We start from the raw sequence: 24,643 nt of genomic DNA, 5'->3' as shown, positions 1-24,643 counted from the left end.
GATTGCAGATGCCAAGCTCATGTGCAAAAATGTTATCAGTATATGCAGTGCATGCAAATAACCTGTTAAATATGTGGCCATATGCACATAATTTGTATGCACAATTATAATACTGATGGTATCATTGAAAATTAGGCTGGCACAGTTACACACACCTAACTGTGAGAACTAGCTCCATACAGTTTATTTCTTTAACTTTTGAGTGAGGGTTTTGTTTTTTTTAGGTGACTTAAGAGTTTTGCAACATTGTACACAAATGTTTGAAAACCTCTAACTTAGAATACATTCTATCTTTTTTTCCATTTCTGCACCCCAAAAATATTTCAAAAGAACATGCAGACCCCTTTGGAAATCTTACATAGTCTGTGGACCCCCAAGGGTCCATGGACTACAGGTTCAAAAACTACTTTTCTAACTTCATTAAATTTGCTGTTCTGACTTGTTGAAATATTGGTCAATTACATGATTATGAAATCTTGGCACAAGTGTTTATATAGTTAGAGATTAAATGTGAACAGAGAATCCGTTAGTCTTCAGTCTGTGCATCAGAGAAAGCAATATATAGGTGTCAGTATTATGAGATGGTAAATACTTGCAACATTGGTAAAAGAAAAAAATTAATCTTTGGTGGATATGAAAAGTGAGTTTTTTTGGGGTTTTTTTTTGTTTTTTAGAGTAAGTGGCATTGCTTCTGAAATCTTATGTTACTGAATGATTCTTTCATCTTGTATGGAATGGTGTCGATGTAATCATTTTATCTGGTGAATATTGGTATAGGAGAGCCACAGTTGCTCATTGTAACATTATTAACCTGCTGAATTCTTTTTGATTTAGAAATCAGAATGATTGAAGTACACAAAATGTACTTAATACATAGAAACATAGTTTTAAAAACGTAACATACTCTTATGAATAACCAGTTTCTGACTAATTGAACTGTTTTTAAAATAAGTTTCATATTGAATAGTGGTCGATTTGTGCAGAAATCTGGTTGGAACAGACTGCTTTTTGTATGATGGATTAAACAGTAGTATGACCTGATAATTAATTTCTTCATTTTTAACAGATATGCCAAAAATTTTAAATCTACATTTATTAAATTCAGGAACAAAGGATGTACCAATTACAGTAAGTTTTTTATTTCCTTTTAATTTCACAAGTTATGAAAGGAAGAGGACCGTGTCCAAACTTTCATTCATTGACTTTGACATGATATAGTCCACTAAGTGGTGTTCAAGGTTGAAGTCTAGGAAACCTACTTTCTTTTCCCTGAACTAGTATCCCAAACTTCTATACAGTCCGTTGGTTCATTACCAAGATACAGCTTGACATCTTTCTGACATTGACTCTAGAAATTGCAACATGTTTCACTTAATTTCTTATGTTTTTACCTTCATTCTCAGTTCAAACTACCTGCCTAGCTTCTTAGTCGTATTAAAGCAGTACATCCTGAGGTTGCATATATAATGCTTTGACTTCTTGAAGCTTCTCCTCTCACCAGTTAGCAAGCTGCAGTAGGTCTAGCAGGACGGATGATGAAGGGGTTAACTCTCCCATACTCCTGTCCTCTCACCAGCCCCAGTGGAAGCCTCTTGAGCCCTGGGCCCTGTGGGCCCCCCTTCACTCACACTCCATGTGGGAAAAGTAGGCATCAACAGAAGCCTACAGAAAAGTCCCAGCCCCTTGAAGCTTTTACACTTCTTAGTTTGCCAACAGCAGCCTCAGCATGAGGGGCAAGTCCCCAGGGCTTTCCATCTTCCTCCCCTTACAGTGTTGTGCTATCCGGAGTTTTGGAATTTATTTGCATTTGCTGTTTTGCCATTGATTGTTGGTCCTGTCTTCATCCTGCCCCTGTCCTACCACCACTACCCTTCTGTTGCCTAGTTTCTCTCCCTGCCTTCTGTGCTTCCCACTTCCCTTCCCTCTCTCCCTCTGCTGTTTCGTCCATCTCTCCCCAATCTTTTAACCCTACAATCACACCTCTTCCCACCACTTTCCATCCCCGTTTGAACCCCCCAGAGGGCCCCTATAAATAACTAATACAAAGTCTAATACCAAAGCTAAAAGCATAAATCCATCAAGATCTGCATGTAATATTCTTTGCAATCACATTTTGTTCTCATAACTTTTATCATCACCTTCACCCCCTCTCTGCCTTCTTTTTCATTGTCCCTGTTTGTTTTTGTGGGGGCAGGAACTGTTACTTTTGTGGTCTGTAAAATAACTAGCACACTTCATGAATGCAATATACATTATTTTGCTAGTGGTACTGGTTGCTTGAATCTGAATATGGTGCTGAGTCACTACCTTCTTCATGCATCTCCAGAAAAGGTCCATCTATTTGTTGAGGTTGTGGTATCTACATAAGTGTAGCTTTATATCTTGTCCTTGAGCATTAGGAAACTATTTGATTATTTGAATGTCAAAATCTTACTAAAAACTTGTCATTGGTTATTTTTTGTCTGTTTATGTTATAGAATGAACACTTAACAGTTCTGTAGCTTGATAAAATTCTTTATTAAACCCATTTGGTTGCTAGAACAGAACTTTGCTCCTATTGGCACAGCAGATACTAGTACAGACATGCGGCTTTCCCTGCATAAATACTTGGAAAGTTGTGCTGTTTAGTAGGGGGAGTTTCGTGCATGTGGGGAGAGCAGCATACGGAAGCTGAGATCCATCATAGGAATATGAGAGCACAATATACTACCAAGGTATATAACCCTTATCACTTGCCCAGTGCTTCATAGAGAAATAACTATTTTTCTCCTTTCCAGTCTGTATGAGAAGTAGCTTGATTCATCTATAGGTGTTTTTGGTTTTTGTTTGTGTATGTTTATTATTTGGGGTGGGGGTGAGAGACAAAATTGAGGGGAAGCTAAGTTAAAGAAATGCTTTCTTAAAAGTTAGCCATTCTGGGCATTATGTCGTAAGGTTTCAGGTTCTGTGAAAGTTGGCAAGTTTATGTCCGCCTCTGGGTTGAGGATTCAGTTCAGGGTTTAGCTATCTGTTTTGAGTCCAAGATCAACGGAAAGTAGGGGGAAGAAGAGAAGAAGGAATCTTCCAGTTCTTTCACCATAACTATACTCTGGCTTCATTGTTCCCACTCCAAGAAGGTATGGGAGGTATAAGTTTTCAAATATGTTGTTACCTATGGATTGGGCACACAGAAAAAGTGAGTGTCATTTAGGTAAGCTGGATCGGTAAATTGGAACATCAGCATGGAGGTCTGAGTGCAGCAGTCCATGGCAGATCCAAATATTGGTGTAGTATGGCTACTTGAAACTTTCCCTTTTTCCTTGTGTGGTGATATGGCAGTTGCTGGTTTACTTAGGCAGGCTGGGCTGATGGCCCAGCATTCATTCTTGGTGAGAGGTCTTCAGCTTTGGTATGTCATTCCTGTGCCCTCCTGTTTGAGTGCAGATTTGGTGACTTTCTAGGAACACTATAAGAAACTTGTTTTCTAAGGTGGTATTTGGATGAGAGTTTTACTTTTGGGGAAAATGAGATTTTGTTTTAGACTTAAGAAGGACTTTGAGGTGGTTGGTTGTTCCTTATTCTCTCTAATTTGACTTAATTTGCTTTTAAATGTTTTAATCCATGTGGAGAATTTGAGAACTACAAATGAAAACAATTAAGGAATTTTGGACAGCAACAGAACTTAGTAATGCAAAGATTAATTCCTTTCAATGAATTTTAGCCACGAGGTAAGCATTTTGAGGAGAGGACCTACAGAACTTTGGTGCACCTCTGATGTTGAGTACATGTATTTCTAAAATTTCCTACTTTCCTGACAGAAGTACATAAAGAATCTTGTATATAGAATGAACTGTCCTTTAAAATATTTCCAAACTTTAATTGCTGGATATAACTTTTTATAATGTTTAGCTTTTGCTATTAAGGAACAGATAAAAGTTAGTGTGCCTCATTCAGTTGAATGTGCAAGAGCAATTAAAGACTGTTATCCTTTGCTTTAGGGGAGGTACAAATGGCCATAAAATGTGAGTTCTCTGCTTGTTTACAGCAACTTTAAAGGTTTTTTATTTTGCAACACACATAGTCCTCTCCAGGGAGCTGGTAATATATGTGATTCATGAATAGATCCATCCAAGTCATCTATACTACACCAGCAAATTTGACAATAAAACCCAGTACCTCTTAATCCAAGGACACAAATCTCTTCCACTTAACTGAAAGAGACTATTTGTTAGCTGTACGGTAGAACCTCAGAGATATGAGCCCCTGGGGAATGGAGGTTAGTCATAACTCTGAACAAAACATTATGGTTCTTTCAAAAGCTTACATCTGAACATTGACTTAATACAGCTTTGAAACTTTACTATGTAGAAGAGAAATGCTGCTTTCCCTTAATTTTTTTTAGTAGTTTACATTTAAACACAGTTCTGTACTGTTTGTTTTTGGTTTTTGCTTTTGGCTTTTTGTCTCTGCTGCTGCCCGATTGCATACTTCCAGCTCCAAATGAGGTGTGTGATTGACTGGTGTGTTTGTAACTCTGAGGTTCTACTGTAGTAGTGTTAGTTGGGCTTGTTGCATCTGCAAGCCAGCCACTCAAGGGCATCGGATATCGTTTGGACAGGTCTGATACCTCATCTAGCACAAGGCAGTAATATAGATATGCAAGATTTTAGAAATTGGCTTCTTTAAATGAAGAAAATCCCAGCAACTTTTATTAAATATAATGGTACTGATATATTCAAGATCCTGAACTACTCTGTTGTATGTCCACTGGGACCTCTACAAATGAGCTGTGGCTAATCACACTGACAGAATGACTTCTGAACCGTGTTCATCTTTAATACCATTTCCACTCACTTTAGAACATTAAAATGCTGTTGGAATCCGAAAAGTGACCCTGTAAAATTGTAGAATTCCAAATTTTCTCAGTATTCAAGTAACATTTTTTTTTGTAATTGCCAGCTCTGCAAATTCAGCCTACACTCTGGGTCAAGCTGGGGTCATTGCCTTGTGAATCATCAAATGGCACAACCTTTATTGAGGAACTTTAAATACTTAACTGTTCTGTTGATGTATGAACCATAAAATAATCTAGTTTTGTTCTGTAGCTATATTAGCTCTGCAGCATTAGCACCAGTAAAAAGTAGTAAAATCTTAGTTGTTATAAACGTAAGATAAAACTCACTCCCTGTGTGTGTATATTATTTTTTACATAGTCACTTTTCTCCCCATAACCACGCTTGGATTCACCTAATATTGTTAGTGGAAAGTTCTGTATTGCCCACTTCACTGGGTGTTAAATTGACTAATTCAGAGTCCTTTGACAAGTTCCCAAGCCTCTTAATCTTACGCTGTTTTCATTGTAGTGAATATAAAACTGTAAAAAAGCTGCAAATGCTGGTCACCTGATCATCTGGAAAAATACAAAAAGCTGTGCACTGTTTTGGTGGTGGTTGTAAATTTTCAGCAAATTAACTGTTTAATATTTTGGCTTCTGTTTGCAGAGTGTTAGATCCACACCACAAAATGAAGCTATAACAGTACACTTTAAGCCAGTTACATTAAAAGCTTCTGAAAGTAAATATACCAAAGTTGCAAGCATTAGTTTTGATGGTAAGTATTTTTTCTTTCTTTAGAAATATTTTAAAATTTCTACAAAGAGCTACTGCAATCTCATGAAAATTTGAAAAATACTTCTTCAGGAAAATGTCTGTGCTGTGTGATATTTCTCGGGAAAATGAGTAATTTCTTCTCATGTCAGACTTTTGTTGATGAGACCATCAAAACTGATTTATTTGGAAATAATTATGCCATGTAAAACTGTAAACTAATCGTTTTAGTTGGTTAGTAGCAGGAATAGATGAATTCTAAAGTACTCCATCTTCTAAACATTAAAAATAATGGAATAGCAAAATTACTTGGATGCATAAGCAGAATTGTCTGTAGAATATATCAGTTTTTAGTTGACTGTTTATTAAAGGTAAAACAGAATTATTGATGGTAAAAATTAGGTATCTATGAATATCAAGAAAGCAGATACTTTCCTTATACTTTAGTAATAGGAATTTGGACAGGATGTATCATTTCTTGGATCTACAACATCAGATCAGAAAATTTTCCCAGAAGATATGAAAATAATTCTGTGTACCATGGAATCCTCCCCAGCACTCTGCTGTGAATTTTAAGTTTATTTTGTTTTGAAATAGACTTCTTTGGTGTGCAAAATAGAACTTCCACTGGTATCCTTTTGCATCAAGGAGACCACGTACTGCTCACGTATAAGTGGCTATCACTTATATCCCACCAGTCCATTAGAGAGACTTGGTGGTTCGTTTCCTTTTCCAGCCAAACCTCATGTGGTCAATATGGCCCTGCAATTTTATAGGAAAAAGTGCATAAAACATACCTGTTTTCTACCAGAGTTTTTATTGAGTTGTCAGAATAAGTGTTCGAGGCATCCACAAGGTATTACAGTAAAAATATTACAGGGTGTAGTATGTCTCACAGGCTGAAATGACTCAAAATGGAGGTTTATGTGTTCAGATATCATTCATTTTGAGATGAACCAAGACACAATGTTGGGAGACTCCCCAAGTAAATTATAATCATTGCAACTTTTAAGATTCTAATACTAAAATTTTGCAAGAAGAGAGTTAAATAAGAAGTTAGGACACATATTCTAGACTTGCTGAATGCCCCCAGCTTGAGACAAGGATTTGTCCAGATGTAGAAATTTGAAGAAAAAACATATAATGAAGACAAATAGATATAAAATGAGTGTGGCAGGGCACTTAAAGTTGCTTAGGGTGAAGTTGCAGACTCAGCTGGGTAGAACATTCTGTCTAATAGACCATTTGCAGCATTTAAGTGGTTGGCTGATGGGTTGGGTTAACGAAGAGGACCTATTTTGAACATTTTTCAGATTTTACTGCCCTAATATATGAAAATGGTAGGTGTTTGTGGCTTCCACCAGCCAATATTCATGACTTCATTAACTGCTTTCTTGTGGTGTTTCTACAAGCATGATGTTCTGCTTGCTCTGAGACCTTTGAAACAACCCCTGAAGGCTTCTGTCTTGTTTCAGCTTGTACTACTTGAGTCCTTGCAAGCACTGTGGTTTTGCTTATTTCTATAGTCTTCCAGGTTAAAACGTCCAGGTTTTTTTTTTTTCTTTCCTTTTTTAATAATATTGGATCCCTGTGACTTTTATTTGAGGTTTATTCCATGCCACTCCCTGAAACTTTCCTTAGGGAAAAGATTCAGTTTCCTCCCCCATCACAACCTTACCTCACAAATAGCTTTCTAGAGTAACTTGTTGGATGATTCCTTATCTACTTCAACAAGGCTCAAATTGGGACATAATTCTGTTGTACTCTGCTCCCAATAACTACTGGTCTGAGAGTTTGGACTGAGTATTTTTTTTTAAATCACTGCCAAACGTCCAGTATGATTGTTTGCCTAAAAATATTCAGTCTTAAGAATCTCTCCAGCTCCACCATATGCAGCCTATTAATACTAGTAAATGTCTTTTAATAGAAAGTATCTCATCTGGTAGCAACAGGTAATCTTTAAGAAGTCCTTTAGAATAAGGAATGTGAAGATAGAGGTCACATGGTTTTTAAATAACTTTGCCCTGGTCTATTGGTGACTAAGGTACCCATCTTCTTATGCATATAGAGAAAAAAATTACAGCTTTGATGTTTTATGTATAAATCAGTTAGGTGAGAAAAATGATCTACTACTGGTTTGCAGCAGTTAACTTTTAATGGCAGCTTTAATTGCTTAACAATGAAATTTTAAGAATGAAGAATAGCTATTGATTTACTACTTTATGTAAATAAAGTGATCACATAACTTATTTTATTCTTTGTCATACATGTGCAGCCTCAAAAGCAAAAAGATCTTCTCAGTCTTCTGGAAAAATAACTGTTAAAGCAAAAGAGAAGAGTTATTCAAAACTTGAAATTCCATATCAAGCAGAAATATTAGATGGGTAAGTTTGTATAAACGGAGTGCTGATTAAAAGTTAAACACTGAGAATCAGCTGCTTTTCTGTCTCTTATTGTGTTTTGTGGAATAAGGTTATTGCTCATGTACTCCTAACTATGGCGTTCTGCCAGTAGCACAGCTGCTGGTTCTAATTTTTTGCTTTCTTGGGATAGTAGATGAGCTAGTGTTACTCAGTAACACATAAGCTAATTTCAAGATTTGGACTTTCAGTGGCTTTCATGAGTCATTTACCTAAGTGGCTTGCGACTATGTACTTCATATTTTCAGAATGCAAACTTGTATCACGTGCTCTTCTTTTCTAAAACATTGGAACAATCACTGTTTTGTGCTTGGATTGCCCTGCCACTGTACCTTGAAGTAGGGGTATAGAGTATACAGTGGGAGAGCCATCCCTTTTGTGTGAATTGACTGCTTTTAGTCTTTGGAGGTAAAGAGCACAGGAGATTATTTTTGAGGAAAATCTTAAATTTTGGATACATTTTTCTTTTTAAATAGATATTTAGGATTTGATCATGCTGCCACGTTGTTTCACATCCGGGACAGTCCTGCTGACTCTGTGGAAAGGCCAATCTATCTTACAAATACATTCAGTTTTGCAGTCCTCATTCATGATGTTGTGTTACCAGAAGAAATAAAAACAATGTTTAAAGTAAGCCCAATTCCAATGAAGGTTTTACCTAATATTAAATATTTAATGAACTGTACTATTTTATATTTTAACATTGGTCTTATTTCTTCACTAATTTAGGTCCAGAACTTCAGCAAACCAGTCTTGATTCCACCTAATGAATCCATATATATTTTCACACTTTATTTTATGCCTTCCACGTCATCTGTTCATATAGATAACAATATTTTACTTATCACCAACGCTTCTAAATTTCAACTGCCTGTGCGGGCATACACAGGTTTTTTAGATGTAAGTATGTATTTTTCCTTGAAAAATCACGCTAGATCAAAGAATAATAATTTGATTTCCTTGGTCTTTCTCCATGGAGCTGTTCAATTCCTTTGTGATTTAAAACAAAAAAGTAAACCAAATTTTGCTGCCCCTTCCCTGTGAGGTTCTCAACGTACTAAATAATTTGTCAGGGATTGGGTTAATGTGGTGAGGTGTTTTCCCCTGTGTTTTTCCATACTTTCTCTGTTATGTGGTTTGTTTGCCTTATTCTATACATGAACTAAAGTCTCAGATTTTTAATGCTTTCACTTATTAATGAATTTGCTAGTGAATTCTGATTTTGAATGTACTGTGTATTTTTAAGTGCAGCTATAATGCCTTTCTTAATCTCTCTAGTACTTTGTATTACCCCCCAAACTCGAGGAGCGTTTCATAGATTTTGGGATACTGAGTGCAACAGAAACTACTAGCATTTTATTTGTAATCATCAACAGTAATCCCATTGAGGTAAGAATCAACATATTTTAAATTCCTGTTTGTTGTAGTACGTTTTTGCATCTATGTCATTGTTGAGATTGTCATCTTTGTCTTTTTTTAAGCTGGCTATAAAAAGCTGGCATGTTATAGGGGATGGCTTGACTATAGAACTCCTGGTTACCGAAAAAGGCAATAGAACCACAATAATTGCAAACCTTCCAGAATTAGAAAATGCCAGTGTATCTGATCAATCTTCAGTAAGTAAACCCTTCTTCTTGAGTCCTTAGTTAAAAGCTGCATGTAGCACACTGATAAGTGATGATAAATAATGTAGCAATGTTTGACGTAAGTATAACTTTCTGTCATGAAGATATTTGCAGGATAATGAACAAGGTAGTATGTTTCGAATAGAAGGTAAAATAAATGTGTTCATATGTGGGATAGTTGTAGCCTAAGGGTACACTTGATGGATTGGTGAGTTTCTAAAATAAAATGTTCAGAAAGCTGAATCTTGGTATACACGCTTCCTGGGTCATTGCATATTAGTCATGTCCCTGGTCACTTTCTAGAGTTGAATGAACTTTGTGAACTAGCCATTCATAACAGCTGCTCAGGAGGTAAAAGTGATTCAAGCAAATAGCAGCAGGTTACACTCTACTTTCCTCAGCTGCTCTTATGAAGTATAAGTGGTACATGTGGAGATACAAAGATGGGGTCAACTTGTGAGTTTCTTTGTTTACAGAATGTGCCCACTGCAACCATAGTGGGTCTTTGTCCGGCTAGCTGGAAGAAAAGGGGCATTGCCTCTTTATGGGCTCCCTTGCAGTAGGTGGAGAGAGGAATAAAGTCATGGCCTAATTAAACCAAATCCATGGCTTTCTGTCCGTCTTCTGGTGTGGATGAACAATGGACAGAAAGTTTATTTTTTATAATGTTTTTATTTTATTTGTATAGGCAGCTTGCAGGGATTGACAATTAACCCACTATCACTGATGCTGCTCATAGTATTAAATCATAATACCATTGTTAACATTAATGCAGAGCATCCACAAATCCCAAGCTTGGTTCTGCTGTTCTTTCCATAGTTAAATAACTCACTATGCTCTCTGTCATGATATGTTGTGTTCTGTTTTGGACAATTAGGTCTTATAAAGGGAAATATTAATCAAGGTAACACTGTAAATGTTCATGGTGGTTTGCAAACAAGTTTAAAAAAACATCTCCCTGGGCTAAGGAATTTACAGTCTAATTTAATCAGAATATTAAGTTGAAAGAAAAATTGTTTTGCAGCTAACGTATGTAATTTAAACAGATTCTGTATTGGTATATAGAACTTGCAGTTTATTAGGTACGTTTCCTACTAACATTTCTGTTTATATTGGAAGAATGTGGCATAAAACATAAATGATTCATTATATATTTCTACCACTTACAGGTAATATTAGCATCTGGTTATTATGCTGTGTTTAGAGTAAAACTAATAGCAAAAGAACTTGAAGGAATTCATGATGGAGCCCTACAAATAACAACAGATTATGAGGTATACTTATTGCCTACCTAAATGACAGTGGTGCTGCCATAGATGAGATGAGTTAATTGTTATATTTCGGCTATTGGGTAAAAGACATTTTATCCTATTGTGGACTGGTACTTTGTGCTATACTTGAAGATTTTTTTAACTGACTGAGATATTAACTCTGAAAAGCAGTTGCTACATTGGTGCAATAGTTGCTTGCCATAACTGATGATGCAAACCACATCAGTAATCAACTATGAAGTCATAACAATTCCATTAATGACATGTCTGGATCCCAGTGGATAGAATACTATATTAAGCATATGTTGCAGTGAAATACAGTGGTACTGTATTTGCTCTGAAGGGATTTGAAAAAAGGCAAGTTTCACTCAGCTTTCCACTTTGCTTTTGGAATCTCTGTTTCAATCTATTATGTGACGCTTCAAGGTGAGTCCAAGTGCATTGAGAGTCGATGCATACTCAAAGCACCATGGCATGGATCTTTTGACGTGGTACATCGTGATGACACTCTTAGTGTATCATGTCTGTCATTTGTGTGAAAGCATAATAGCTCAGTTTTTTCTCAAAGCTCATTGTAGCACATCCTTTTGAGACTTTTAGAATGTGTTATCCGCCCACAATATGGAGTCGTACTGTTGGAGAGAAGTAATGAAAAGTTACTTAACTTGACCTCTTTGGTCTTCAGTGCTAATATCCACAAAACAAGATATATTCTAATCTCTACAATAAGAGGAGTAACCTTGAAGCATATGATGGGATCACTTTCATTTTTAACAACTTTTGACTGTAGCTTCCAATGTCTTTAAGTATGTGTTGATATAGCATATTATAAACTATATTGTGAACATTTTGTTTGTTTTTGTGGATTTATGGAGTCGGGAAGTGTTGTAGCTTATTCTGGATGCAGCTACAGAAAAAAGGGGATATTTTAAAAGTCTTCCAGTATTCTGTATTTGTCAGAAATAGTATTGGCATTTGTTTGCATATGCACAGATGCATACATATTTGACCCTCTGGGCAGCTGTAAAATCTGAAGCTGTTTGTTTTTTCCTGTGTGTGCACATATTTCAGTCCTGTTCTGATTGTGAGGACTTCGTTGGACTGATATCTGTTCATCTTTAATATTACTTATATATATTCCAATCCCTAAAACAAATGTTTGTGTCTACAGCTTAACACTACTATGATTTATAGTGCTTCTAGAGCAGTTTAATATCTCCTGTGTAAACACAAGTGCAGTATTTTTAAGAAGATGTCGTATTTTCCAAGGAAAAACAAAAATGCCCATTGGGAAGGTTGTAACTTGCTTGTATGTTTTATTTTGCCTTGTACTGAGTTGCATATAAATTCGTAGAATGCGATTAAGGAAAAATGGGCCTCTTAATTTTTTTCCTGGTAAACATTTGACTTGAGGAATTTTCTTTTAGAAAATTGGCTGAGTAATCAAAATATTGGGCTGGAGACTTTAAAATAATCATCCTTACATTAAACTTTACACACTTGGTTGTCATATCATTATGCCAAGTCTGTGTGGCTTGATTATATGTAAATATGAAACAGGAATAATAGAACTTTAGATTTTTAAGAAAATGTGTTGGTGTAACTAAAAACAGAAATAAAAGGATGAGTAGACAGACATATAAAGATTCCACTTGGGGAAGATGTATTACTAAACTTCTCTTGTTCTTTCAGATTTTGACAATTCCTGTGAAGGCTGTAATAGCTGTGGGTTCACTGACTTGCTCCCCTAAACACATTCACCTTCCGCCTTCCTTTCCAGTAAGAACTTTTGTTCACAATATTTTCTTTCTTTTTTTCTTCGGATCCTTTTCAGGAGCAACTTCCTTTATGATTTGCTTTGACTTGTGAATTGCTATGCTGGAGGGAACAGTGGTGATTATTCTTAAACTCTCATTAGCCAGCAATATAGAAGCTCTCATCACCCCAGATGCTAGGCATGACACACACCTCAGTGCCTCTTTTATTGTATCACTTGTACAGAACCTGGGATATTGACTCCTGGCCCAGACGTGGCTCTCTATTCAGCTTCGCTATGATGTAGCTGTGGTCAGTTGTTTTCCCCATCATTCCTTCTACGTTAGTGCCAGGAATAAGAGAAAGGCATCTATTTATATCAGCAAAAAGAAAAGGAGTACTTGTGGCACCTTAGAGACTAACACATTTATTTGAGCATAAGCTTTTGTGAGCTACATCCGATGAAGTGAGCTGTAGCTCACGAAAGCCTATGCTCAAATAAATATGTTAGTCTCTAAGGTGCCACAAGTACTCCTTTTCTTTTTGCGAATACAGACTAACATGGCTGCTACTCTGAAACCTATTTATATTAGGTATATCTTCAGATTTCTGAGACCTTCAGAAGAAAGACTGTGAAACCAAAGAAACTCTTTAAGTTGGCCAGTTTTACAAAAATACAAGATTAGTTGTGCATTTAGCATTGTTTCTGAACCTGGAGATGGGTCGCCCTTAAGGGCACATGTGCACAGTACAGCAAGGAAGCTGTATGATCCTGGATCTACTTTAATCCCTCTGTAGACACACAATGACTGCTTATGGGGATCTGCCTATCTTTCATCGCTGTTGCTGCTGCAGTCTTCATGAACTGAGCCCCAGAAGCAGCTGATTTTGTACAGGGCTGTGTGTCAGGGAGCAGTCCATTAAACAGTTCTTCTCTGCTCCCAGGGCATTTGGCACAATCATGGGATCACATGTAGCCTGGCCCAGCTGTGAGCCATGAATGGATGATCACCCAGTCTGAACAGCATGTAGCCTTCTGATGAGTAGTGAACCAAGGAGAAGGGAAAATCATCCGAGAAAGGAATACAAAAACTAAAAGTGCAGGGGGAGAGGGAGAAGAGAGATGGTAGCAAAGGACCAGTATAGGGGTGCTTTATTGCAAGGGTGTGAGTTGAGTAAAGGATGGGAATTGTATTTTTAAGATTTTTGAAAGGCTGTCAGCTCACAAAGGGGATTATTCAGCTGTATAGTCTCTTCTTGTTAGTAATCACTGTACAGGTTTGAGACAGTGTTTTGATTTAAAACAAACAAACAAAAAAAAACTATTAGTTTTTGCCAAAGAGTTTAATGGAGTCCCAAATTGCCCATTAATAAAAATTGAGTGTATCTTCAAGACGCCATACATGGGGCTCTGGGCACAGTCATTTCTTCCTCCTATGGAATGTGTCCATTCATCAGGACCAAGCCATGTAGTAAACTATCCCTTCATGCACCAGTCATCACGTTGAAAAATTATTTTTCTTGTTTGTGACGCTTCAAGAATTTCCTGAGCCTACAGCCATCATTGGGGCTTGCAAGCCCACAGCTGTGTCTCACCCCAGCTCTAGCACTGAGATATATAAAAGATAAATCTCAGATTTCATCTGAGGGAAGGATGTAAGTTTCTAGTCCTCTTCCTTGCAATAAAACCTTGAAAACATCATTTGTTTGCATCTGTCTGTATTCTTTTGTGAAGGTTGAAAGTAGGTCACTGATCTTTACTAAAGATCACAGGTTATTCATATTCCCCTTCACGTTCACCAGCATTGACCTTTTCAATGAGTGGAAAAACATGACCGCAGGTCCCCTAATTTTTGGTAGGATCTCCGAGTAGTTTGTGGCTGTGGGGGCTGTAGCATGTATACTGCCAGAGATGGTAGTTAGGGCAATCACAATTTCCAGCTAAGCCAGTCCTCTACTGAGCATCCTTGATGGCTTTTTGCCAGAAGAAGGAGTATCTCAGTGAGTGCCAGCATGGTATAGTGAAATAGACACAGGATAGAGAACATGGGGCTCAGGCATTCTAATCAGGGCTCTGCAGATGACACTTAGTTGAGTCACCTAACTCTTCTGATTTAAAATGATGAAATGTGTTACTTACCTGCTTTATAGAGAGAGGGTCATGACTAGAGCTGGTACACAAACTTGGAATTTCAAAAATTGTCTGTGAAACATCCATCTGTTTTTCATGAATTTTCATGCAGGCTTCATCCTGTTTTTTGACCATCTCTGATTGTGATGTTTTAGTAGTAGTATTTATAAAGCATTGTGTGTGTTCTGAATCAGTGGTTCTCAAAGCCGGTCCACTGCTTGTTCAGGGAAAGCCCCTGGCAGGCCAGACCGGTTTCTTTACCTGCTGCGTCCACAGGTTTGGCCAATCGCAGCTCCCACTGGCCGCGGTCCCCCATTCCAGGCCAGTGGGTGATGCGGGAAGTGGCGCGGGCCAAGGGACGTGCTGGCCGCCCTTCCCGCAGCCCCCATTGGCCTGGAGCGGCGAACCGCGGCCAGTGGGAGCTGCAATCGGCCGAACCTGCGGACAGGGCAGGTAAACAAACTGGTCCGACCCGCCAGGGGCTTTCCCTGAACAAGCAGCGGACCGGCTTTGAGAACCACTGTTCTAAATTTCACCATATACATACTTGCAACCCAGCGGTAGCTGAGAACCTACTGGACTCCAGAATCCCACTTTATTGTCCCTTTCAAAATACTTCTAAATGTTTGCAGCTATGCACCAGTTCCATCACAAGCAGCTGGTTCCTCTTCTGCCTTGGGACTGAGGGAACCTAAAATCCAGCCCTTGGTCTCCCTCTTTTGGCACTTTTAATGTAAAAGGAGTCAGATAAATTTGGGGAATATCTCAAAAAATCATCTTACTAACCCTCCTCAAAATACTTAGGGTGGTTCTGTGCGTAGTGGTGTGGTATACTGGGAGAGGAATTGGCTCTGTTTTGGAAGAGTGTGGGAGGGCAGAACGAAAAATTCTGTGGGCCTCTGCCAAAATGCTAAGGTAGGTAAATGTTACCTGGGTAGGTAGATGTCTGATGGCTTGCCCACTGTGTGTTGTGAGTGGAGGAAATGTATACTGTATAATTTTTTTTTCCTTTCCTTTAGGGGAAAATAGTTCATCAGAGTTTAAATATTATGAATTCCTTCTCTCAGAAGGTAAAAATACAATATGTACGTTCTCTGTCCGAAGATGTGCGGTTTTATTACAAGAGATTAAGGAGCAATAAAGAAGATTTAGAGCCAGGAAAAAAATCAAAGGTTGGAGAGTTTTGTTTATTAGTACTAATAGGCAGTTTTTCTTTAAACGTAACACATTGATAATTTTGCAGTTATTGGGAATTTATTTTCTCTATTTTAGTCAGAGATGCTTGCTTCATCTAGTTATTCTTGTACTTTTTGCAGATAGCAAATATTTATTTTGATCCTGGTTTACAGTGTGGGAATCACTGTTATGTGGGGTTGCCTTTCCTATCTAAATGTAAGTAATTTTCATTTTTGCAATTAAAATCTCAACTTATTTTCCCCCCACTGATATTGAAGTGTTGTATAAAAGAGTGGTTTTTGTTTTTTAGCTGAACCTAAAGTTCAGCACAGCTTAACGATGCAAGAAGATGCATGGGATTCTGATTGGGATTTGCATGAGAACTTGTTCAGAGTGTGGGCAGGAATCCGAGAGAACTCAGGTCATAGGTGAGTGTATATTTTCCCTGTCCCCTGTGAATCACTTGATTCTTTTTATTTTGTGTTGCATGTTTACAGTATTGAATTCTTGTGTTGCCAGAGAAGGGCAAGGAATAGTTGCCAGGTTTGCTATTCTAAAAGAGTTTGAAGGGGGGAAAATGACATTTTTCTCAAGGTGCTATGTTTGGCTTAGGTCAGTGCTTATCAAACTTTTTTTTTTTTCCTGTGGACCACTTGAAAATTCTGAGGGTCTCGGCGGACCACTTAATGAACTTTCCAAATGTTGTTGATACCGTTAGCGATCTATTGTAAAGCACTCTGGATAAAAGCGCTATATAAAAATAACTTAATCATTCATGTTTTTTTGTTCTACAAATAAAAGCACAGAACTCATATTTTAATGTCAGTTGTCTTACCTTTCTAACGCGATGGATGTGCGTTCTCTCCCCTGCCATGGCAGCCCCTGAACTGGAGCTGGGAAGGATGGGGGGTCTCTCCCTCTCTCCCCTGCCGTGGCAGCCCCCAAGCTGAGGCTGGGAAGGGCTCTCCCCAGCAGTTGCAGCCCTGGAGCTGAGGAAGGTCACTTCTTTCTCTTGCTGCCACAGCCCTGTGCATCCCAAATTCACCCCACCCCCTCTTCTCACCCCACTGCCCCCTACCGCCTATTGTCCCCCCCAAAGCCACAACCTCATCTTACATGTGCGTCTTCTCCAGGGTCCAGGCACCTAATTAGTGGAGTCATGCCTGCCCGGCTCCACTAATTAGGTGGGTTGCCCTTCATTCTCTCATGTGCGGCCTCCCAGGCGTGCACCTTAGAGGGAACTATCCACATACCACCTGAATGAAGCTTGCAGACCACTGGTGGTACACGGACCACAGTTTGAGAACTTCTAGGTTAGGTAAATCAGCTAGTGTGCATTTGTAGTTGAGCACCTTTCTAAGAAGTAAACTAGAAGGCTAAAAGAAACCCCAGTTTGCAAAGTATTCGTAAAATGTGTGGTATTGCTTGTGCAAAATAGCTGCTGTGTAAAGCTGCTGTGTTCCTGTTTATCTAGATTGTCTCCTTTTGCCGCTATACTGAGAGTGCTACTTTTCAGTGATGAATAAAGGAATCCCTTAGTTTTGTGTAAAGTATTTTGGGATACATTTTTGAAAGGTGTTATATGGAGCATAACAATGAGACTAAAAACCTATTCAAACTAATGCCTAAGAAGTTGAACTGTTGTGTGGTGCTACTGTGCTCTGTTAAAAGCATCTGCTATATTTCATGCATGAAATGGCTGCTTTTCAATGGTGGATAATATGTTCAATGTCTCAGAAGGGTATTGTGTGGATTAGTTAACGTTGGCAAAGTGCTTTAGAGATCCTATTTATTATGATGATATCCATTTTAACTTGGATTTTATTAATGTGTTAAACTTTGTGAAAACACAAAAAGACTTTACATAAGTAATGAAATATTGCAATAGAAATATATCAACAGCATAACCAAAGTGCCTGGCACATCCCTCAGAAAGCACAACAGTAACTCTTAAAGGAAGGGAAATATGACCCTGTCAGAATTCCCCGAAATTATCAGCTTTTTGCAGTTTACAGTAAAGGCTAGAATATTTGAGGAGGAGGGAAAGAAATACAGGAAAACACATTTCCAAATAGTTACATGATACAGTGAATGTGTGAAGCCCTCTAAATTCACTTAAAGAAACAAATAATACAGAGAAACTTTAAACAAAGAATAGGGCACGCTCGGTCTGAATACTGGACAGACCTGACTCTGGTACTAAAGCCCAGAGTGGTATAGTCACACCAACAGAAGGCCTTGGCTGAAGTGCTTGAGACCTGTTGAACTCTGGCTTTTTGTCCATATCTCTAGTACTCCCACCTGTCTACTGAATCTCCACACCAGCTAGTAAGTTTTATTTGGATGTTGGGCTACTCTGTCCCTTACTGGGTGAGAATCTCTTTGGCCTGGTGTGACTACTCATCACACTTATCCTTCTGTTCCATTTCCTCCCTAAACTTGTGCTCTGCACCTTTCAGCATGACAGTGGCGCTCAGAAGAGTGAGTGCACTGAGCAGCTGGGCCAGAGGAGGGACCATCACTGAGGCAAGAGGAAAACTGAAGTAGGGATACAGAAAAATTTACCATCTTAGTCCAGTTAGACTAGCCGGCTAATGCCCGTCTAATGTCCCCTGATGCAGTTACAATTTGATACCAAATTGAGGGTCTCAAGTTGGAATCACATTGCAACTGCATCAGGGGACAAACATGTATCCTCAGTACTACCATCCCTAAACTTTCAAATATCATGACCCAGGCCTCAATAAATCATGAGGTTTAACATAAATAAATATGAGATTCTTTTCACTTGCTTTCTGGTTTGGACATTTAGGGTTCACTTGGGTCAGATAGTCAATATTTTTCTCTGCAGCCATGGGAGTTAGGAACTCTTTGAGAAAATCCTAACTTTCATTAAAATCCAATTGAGCACCAGATCCCAGAGTCAGAACACCAAATATCCTGAGACTTGTGATAAAATGGTGGGAGTTGGCATTGCTGTAAAATTGTTCACTGTGTGTCCTGTATTTATGACATAGACAGACCTTAACACAGTTTGTGAAGCCAGTATAGCTGGAGCTATACTATCTTGGACCAGTGTTTAAAAACAGCTAATGTATATAGAAGTAACTTTACATATCCACTCATGAGTTTTAATACTATTTGACCCTGTTCACACTGGACAGCCAAACAGTATTAGAAAAGGATTTAGCAGTAGCTGTTTACTCTAACTCCCTTTTTGCACCACTGTAGTCAGAGCCTTAGTCATGGTCTCACTACCATAAAACACCTTTGTAACAAAAGAATACTCTGGTAATTGAAGGAGGCATGGGAGGAACAAAACAAGAAAGCATAGAATATTCTGCAGAGGTGTGACAACACAGACAGTGTGGTTGTGTTGTCCTTTTGTGCTTTCCTTTTTTATAACTAAAATAGCGGTAGTACAGGTAAAGATCAAATGTTTTACAAAAGTAAAAATATATTGAAGAATGGTGCATTCTACAATAATTATACATTTTCTAGAGTGCATGGAAAGTTAACAAAATGTTGCTTGTTAGGCTATCAACATTCCATTATCACAAGGTAGATTTTATAACTTTTTCCCCCCTAGGTTGAGTGCCATGTTTGAAGTGGACACAGATCTCCAGAAGGATGTAATATTGAAAATCACAGCCGAACTGGCCTGGCCATCCATACTCAGTTCACCACGCCATTTAAGTTTCCCACTTACAAATACCAACAGCTCATCAGTAAGTGTGTGTGTTAATAGGATCATTTTACACTGACACAGCATAGTTTGAAATAGGTCTTAATATTTGGAAAAGTTTCACTATATTCACAATTAATATGCATGTAAACGCTTGTCAAATTGTTACTTTTGTATTAGGAGGAAGAAATTCTTCTAGAAAACCCAGCAGATGTTCCTGTCTATGTTCAATTCCTTCCTTTAGCTCTGTATTCCAACCCATCATCTTTTGTAGACAAATTAATAGAGCGGTAAGTATTGTTTGGAATATTTAAATTCCTTCCTTTGATACCAAATGTGCTTCTTGCAGGGAGGTGGGGGGAATCAATGCAGTATTTATCAACAGCAGCAGTGTTGTAGAGAGAATTCAGAGCTTTAGTATAAATGGGAAATGAAAAGGTAAAGAAACTTTAGTACACTTCCATTGCCAGCCATCAGTTTGGGGCAAAGCTGGTGAGCTAAACAAATGCTTCAGATTTTCCTCTTTGGAAAGCAGAGTGGAGAAGGGAGAGACCAAGCAAAATAAGAAAAATGAGTGGCCATTTTATCTGTGTAGTCTTCATTACAGTCATCTTAATATAAATTCTATACTTTTGGTTAGTGTTGAAATCCATAAATTATTTGAAAGTGTTAAAAAGGCCATATTGTCAATTATGTGAATTTCATAAATACCTGAACATCCTTTCTCACTGTAATGTAGTTTGGTAAGAAGTATATGTTTATATTTTAGGTTTAACTTGAGTAAGCCAACAAATTTCAATTTGAGGACACTAGAATTCCAGGTTTCCAGAAACTCTGTAAGTATTTCAAAACACTTTCTTCTTTTCTAATGTTTTTACATAGCCACACAAATACTGTATAATAAAAATACAGTCATAGAGTCTTCAAAGTTATTAATGCCATCTGATGTCCGTTGGATATGTTAACGGACATTGCAGAGCAGTTTTCCTGCAAGTCTAGTGTGTAATTCAAATTTAACTTTTTTCCTGTATGTTTATTCTTTTATATAATTATAGAACTTAAAGATGAAAAATATCTGTTGGCTTATTTACCCCCTTACTGATATACAAGTATTCCCTACAGTATATTCTTGGATGCTAGTTTTAAATATCCAGGTGGTGGGGCATCTGTCACTTCACTTTTCATTCAGAATTTTTTGACAGTCTAAATTTTACTTGTGATCCCCCTAAGCAGATGTTCTCCTCAAACGTATAAAAACACTTATTCTTTTCCCTCCAGTTAGTCAGTTTTTAGCTCAGCTATACCTAGTTACTTATTTCAGGGGTTCTCAACCTTTTTCTTTCTGAGGTCCCCACAACATGCTATAAAATCTCTATGGCCCACCTGTGCCACAACAACTGTTTTTCTGCATATAAAAGCCAGAGACAGCCTTAGAGAGGCACAAGCAGGGCAATCGCCCAGGACTCCACACCACAAAGGGTCTTGCAAAGCTAAGGTGCTTAGGCTTCAGCTTTAGCCCTGGATGGCAGGACTCAGGGCCCTGGGCTTCAGCCCGCATGCGATGGGGCTTCAGCTTTCTGCCCTGGGCCTCAGCAAGTCTAATGCCAGCCCTGCTTGGCGGGCCCCCTGAAACCTGCTTGTGGTCCCCCGGGGACCGGACTCCTGGTTGAGAACCACTGACTTATTTTACTATCGTCTCATAAATCAGTGCTTTCTTCAGTAAGATCAAGATCAGGAAAAGGTCACTGGAGAAATTTTTAGAAATTTTAGATTTGTGTTCTCCTTTTACATTGGTAATACTTAGCCTGACTACCTCAAAGTGTGTTGTGAAGATTTAATTATTGTAGAGCACTTTGAAGATGTGAAGCACTATGTAATTGCAAAGTAGTAATATTAGCGTTAGAGATGCACATGAAACAACCCTCTGAATACCCTGTCCTCTGTGGGTTTTAGGAAACTAGGTGACTATTTTGTAACTCAGATTGCTCGTGGTGAATAATCAAGTTGCACCGCTTTGAAGTTAATGATAGAATCATAGAATATCAGGGTTGGAAGGGACCCCAGAAGGTCATCTAGTCCAACCCCCTGCTCGAAGCAGGACCAATTCCCAGTTAAATCATCCCAGCCAGGGCTTTGTCAAGCCTGACCTTAAAAACCTCTAAGGAAGGAGATTCTACCACCTCCCTAGGTAATGCATTCCAGTGTTTCACCACCCTCTTAGTGAAAAAGTTTTTCCTAATATCCAATCTAAACCTCCCCCACTGCAACTTGAGACCATTACTCCTCGTTCTGTCATCTGCTACCATTGAGAACAGTCTAGAACTATCCTCTTTGGAACCCCCTTTCAGGTAGCTGAAAGCAGCTATCAAATCCCCCCTCATTCTTCTCTTCTGCAGGCTAAACAATCCCAGCTCCCTCAACCTCTCCTCATAAGTCATGTGTTCCAGTCCCCTAATCATTTTTGTTGCCCTTCGCTGGACTCTCTCCAATTTATCCACATCCTTCTTGTAGTGTGGGGCCCAAAACTGGACACAGTACTCCAGATGAGGCCTCACCAATGTCGAATAGAGGGGAACGATCACGTCCCTCGATCTGCTTGCTATGCCCCTACTTATACATCCCAAAATGCCATTGGCCTTCTTGGCAACAAGGGCACACTGCTGACTCATATCCAGCTTCTCGTCCACTGTCACCCCTAGGTCCTTTTCCGCAGAACTGCTGCCTAGCCATTCGGCCCCTAGCCTGTAGCGGTGCATTGGATTCTTCCATCCTAAGTGCAGGACCCTGCACTTATCCTTATTGAACCTCATCAGATTTCTTTTGGCCCAATCCTCCAATTTGTCTAGGTCCTTCTGTATCCTATCCCTCCCCTCCAGCGTATCTACCACTCCTCCCACTTTAGTATCATCCGCAAATTTGCTGAGAGTTCAATCTACACCATCTTCCAGATCATTTATGAAGATATTGAACAAAACCAGCCCCAGGACCAACCCCTGGGGCACTCCACTTGACACCGGCTGCCAACTAGACATGGAGCCATTGATCACTACTCGTTGAGCCCGACAATCTAGCCAGCTTTCTACCCACCTTATAGTGCATTCATCCAGCCCATACTTCCTTAACTTGCTGACAAGAATACTGTGGGAGACCGTGTCAAAAGCTTTGCTAAAGTCAAGAAACAATACATCCACTGCTTTCCCTTCATCCACAGAACCAGTAATCTCATCATAAAAGGTGATTAGATTAGTCAGGCATGACCTTCCCTTGGTGAATCCATGCTGACTGTTCCTGATCACTTTCCTCTCATGCAAGTGCTTCAGGATTGATTCTTTGAGGACCTGCTCCATGATTTTTCCAGGGACTGAGGTGAGGCTGACTGGCCTGTAGTTCCCAGGATCCTCCTCCTTCCCTTTTTTAAAGATTGGCACTACATTAGCCTTTTTCCAGTCATCCGGGACTTCCCCCGTTCGCCACGAGTTTTCAAAGATAATGGCCAATGGCTCTGCAATCGCAGCCGCCAATTCCTTCAGCACTCTCGGATGCAACTCGTCCGGCCCCATGGACTTGTGCACGTCCAGCTTTTCTAAATAGTCCCTAACCACCTCTATCTCCACAGAGGGCTGGCCATCTGTTCCCCATTTTGTGATGCCCAGCACAGCAGTCTGGGAGCTGACCTTGTTCGTGAAGACAGAGGCAAAAAAAGCATTGAGTACATTAGCTTTTTCCACATCCTCTGTCACTAGGTTGCCTCCCTCATTCAGTAAGGGGCCCACACTTTCCTTGGCTTTCTTCTTGTTGCCAACATACCTGAAGAAACCCTTCTTGTTACTCTTGACATCTCTTGCTAGCTGCAGCTCCAGGTGCGATTTGGCCCTCCTGATATCATTCCTACATGCCCGAGCAATATTTTTATACTCTTTCCTGGTCATATGTCCAACCTTCCACTTCTTGTAAGCTTCTTTTTTATGTTTAAGATCCGCTAGGATTTCACCATTAAGCCAAGCTGGTCGCCTGCCATATTTACTATTCTTTCGCTCATCGGGATGGTTTGTCCCTGTAACCTCAACAGGGATTCCTTGAAATACAGCCAGCTCTCCTGGACTCCTTTCCCCTTCATGTTAGTCCCCCAGGGGATCCTGGCCATCCGTTCCCTGAGGGAGTCGAAGTCTGCTTTCCTGAAGTCCAGGGTCCATATCCTGCTGCTTACCAAGTTGGTAATAAATGCAGGATTTTTTGTGCTGTAGATCTTTTGTTTTTCTGTTAAAGGCTATGGTAGCTTAAAAATTAAAAGTAACTAGTGTTGCATATCAACTGGTGGCAGAATAGCAGCTGCAACCTGTTTGTTTTTGCCTGATCAAACTCTCATTGACTTAAGACTATTTGTATTTTACCAATTACTTGAAGGGAACTTCCTGTTCATGGTGGACACTCTCATGAATAAATGTTTGTGTGTGTTTTTTTTAAAAAAAAAACAAACAACTTTTTTTTTTCTGTTAGAGAATTAGAAGACTTTAACTAGGCTAATTAAGTATTTAAACAACTTCATCAGGAAGCACCTTTTGATATGAGAATTTTTTAGAAAATATAGTTTGTATGTTCTCACTGGAATCTATGCAAAATTCCCTATTTTTAAAAGTGGTTTTTATTTTTCATTGTCTTAAGGTTCAGCCATTGCAGAGCACTACAGGATTTGCAGAGGGTCTATCTCGACATTTGGTTCTAAACATAGTTTTAAAGCCTGGAGAGAGAAAATCTGTCAAAGTAAAATTTACTCCAGTTCTTAATAAGACTGTTTCATCATTAATTATCATCAGGTATGGTAGGTCTCTGAATTGGGTTTGAGTTAATAAGGTTCTTATTTATGTGTAGGTTACACATTTGACCACTTGTGACCAATAAGTTGTCCCATTGTTTCAAGATTAATTGTGGAATCTCCAGGATTTGGAATGATGGATTTAGTTTGTATACATTACACTATGATTTACAGTGGTCAAA

General features: G+C 38.9%; 1 protein-coding gene across 4 annotated transcripts in view; it reads left to right on the top strand.

The window, feature by feature from the left end:
• TMEM131 (transmembrane protein 131) overlaps positions 1-24,643 on the top strand; it is a 202,525-nt gene that overhangs the window by 124,014 nt on the left and 53,868 nt on the right. For all 4 annotated transcript variants that reach the window (XR_012159916.1, XM_073352811.1, XM_073352822.1 and 1 more), the window contains exons 11-26: positions 1,067-1,128; positions 5,481-5,589; positions 7,861-7,969; positions 8,482-8,635; positions 8,735-8,905; positions 9,284-9,394; positions 9,487-9,621; positions 10,800-10,904; positions 12,594-12,680; positions 15,807-15,959; positions 16,104-16,179; positions 16,274-16,391; positions 19,553-19,691; positions 19,829-19,938; positions 20,418-20,484; positions 24,311-24,462. Coding sequence is in view for 3 of the 4 variants with exons in the window: in XM_073352811.1 (XP_073208912.1) it covers positions 1,067-1,128; positions 5,481-5,589; positions 7,861-7,969; positions 8,482-8,635; positions 8,735-8,905; positions 9,284-9,394; positions 9,487-9,621; positions 10,800-10,904; positions 12,594-12,680; positions 15,807-15,959; positions 16,104-16,179; positions 16,274-16,391; positions 19,553-19,691; positions 19,829-19,938; positions 20,418-20,484; positions 24,311-24,462 (1,858 nt within the window). In the remaining variant the exon portion in view is untranslated. The remainder of the gene's footprint in view (positions 1-1,066; positions 1,129-5,480; positions 5,590-7,860; positions 7,970-8,481; positions 8,636-8,734; positions 8,906-9,283; positions 9,395-9,486; positions 9,622-10,799; positions 10,905-12,593; positions 12,681-15,806; positions 15,960-16,103; positions 16,180-16,273; positions 16,392-19,552; positions 19,692-19,828; positions 19,939-20,417; positions 20,485-24,310; positions 24,463-24,643) is intronic.

This window comes from Lepidochelys kempii, chromosome 1, assembly GCF_965140265.1.
Source record: "Lepidochelys kempii isolate rLepKem1 chromosome 1, rLepKem1.hap2, whole genome shotgun sequence".
NCBI classification, from domain to species: Eukaryota; Metazoa; Chordata; order Testudines; family Cheloniidae; genus Lepidochelys; species Lepidochelys kempii.
This window is presented reverse-complemented; position numbering and strand designations above follow the sequence as displayed.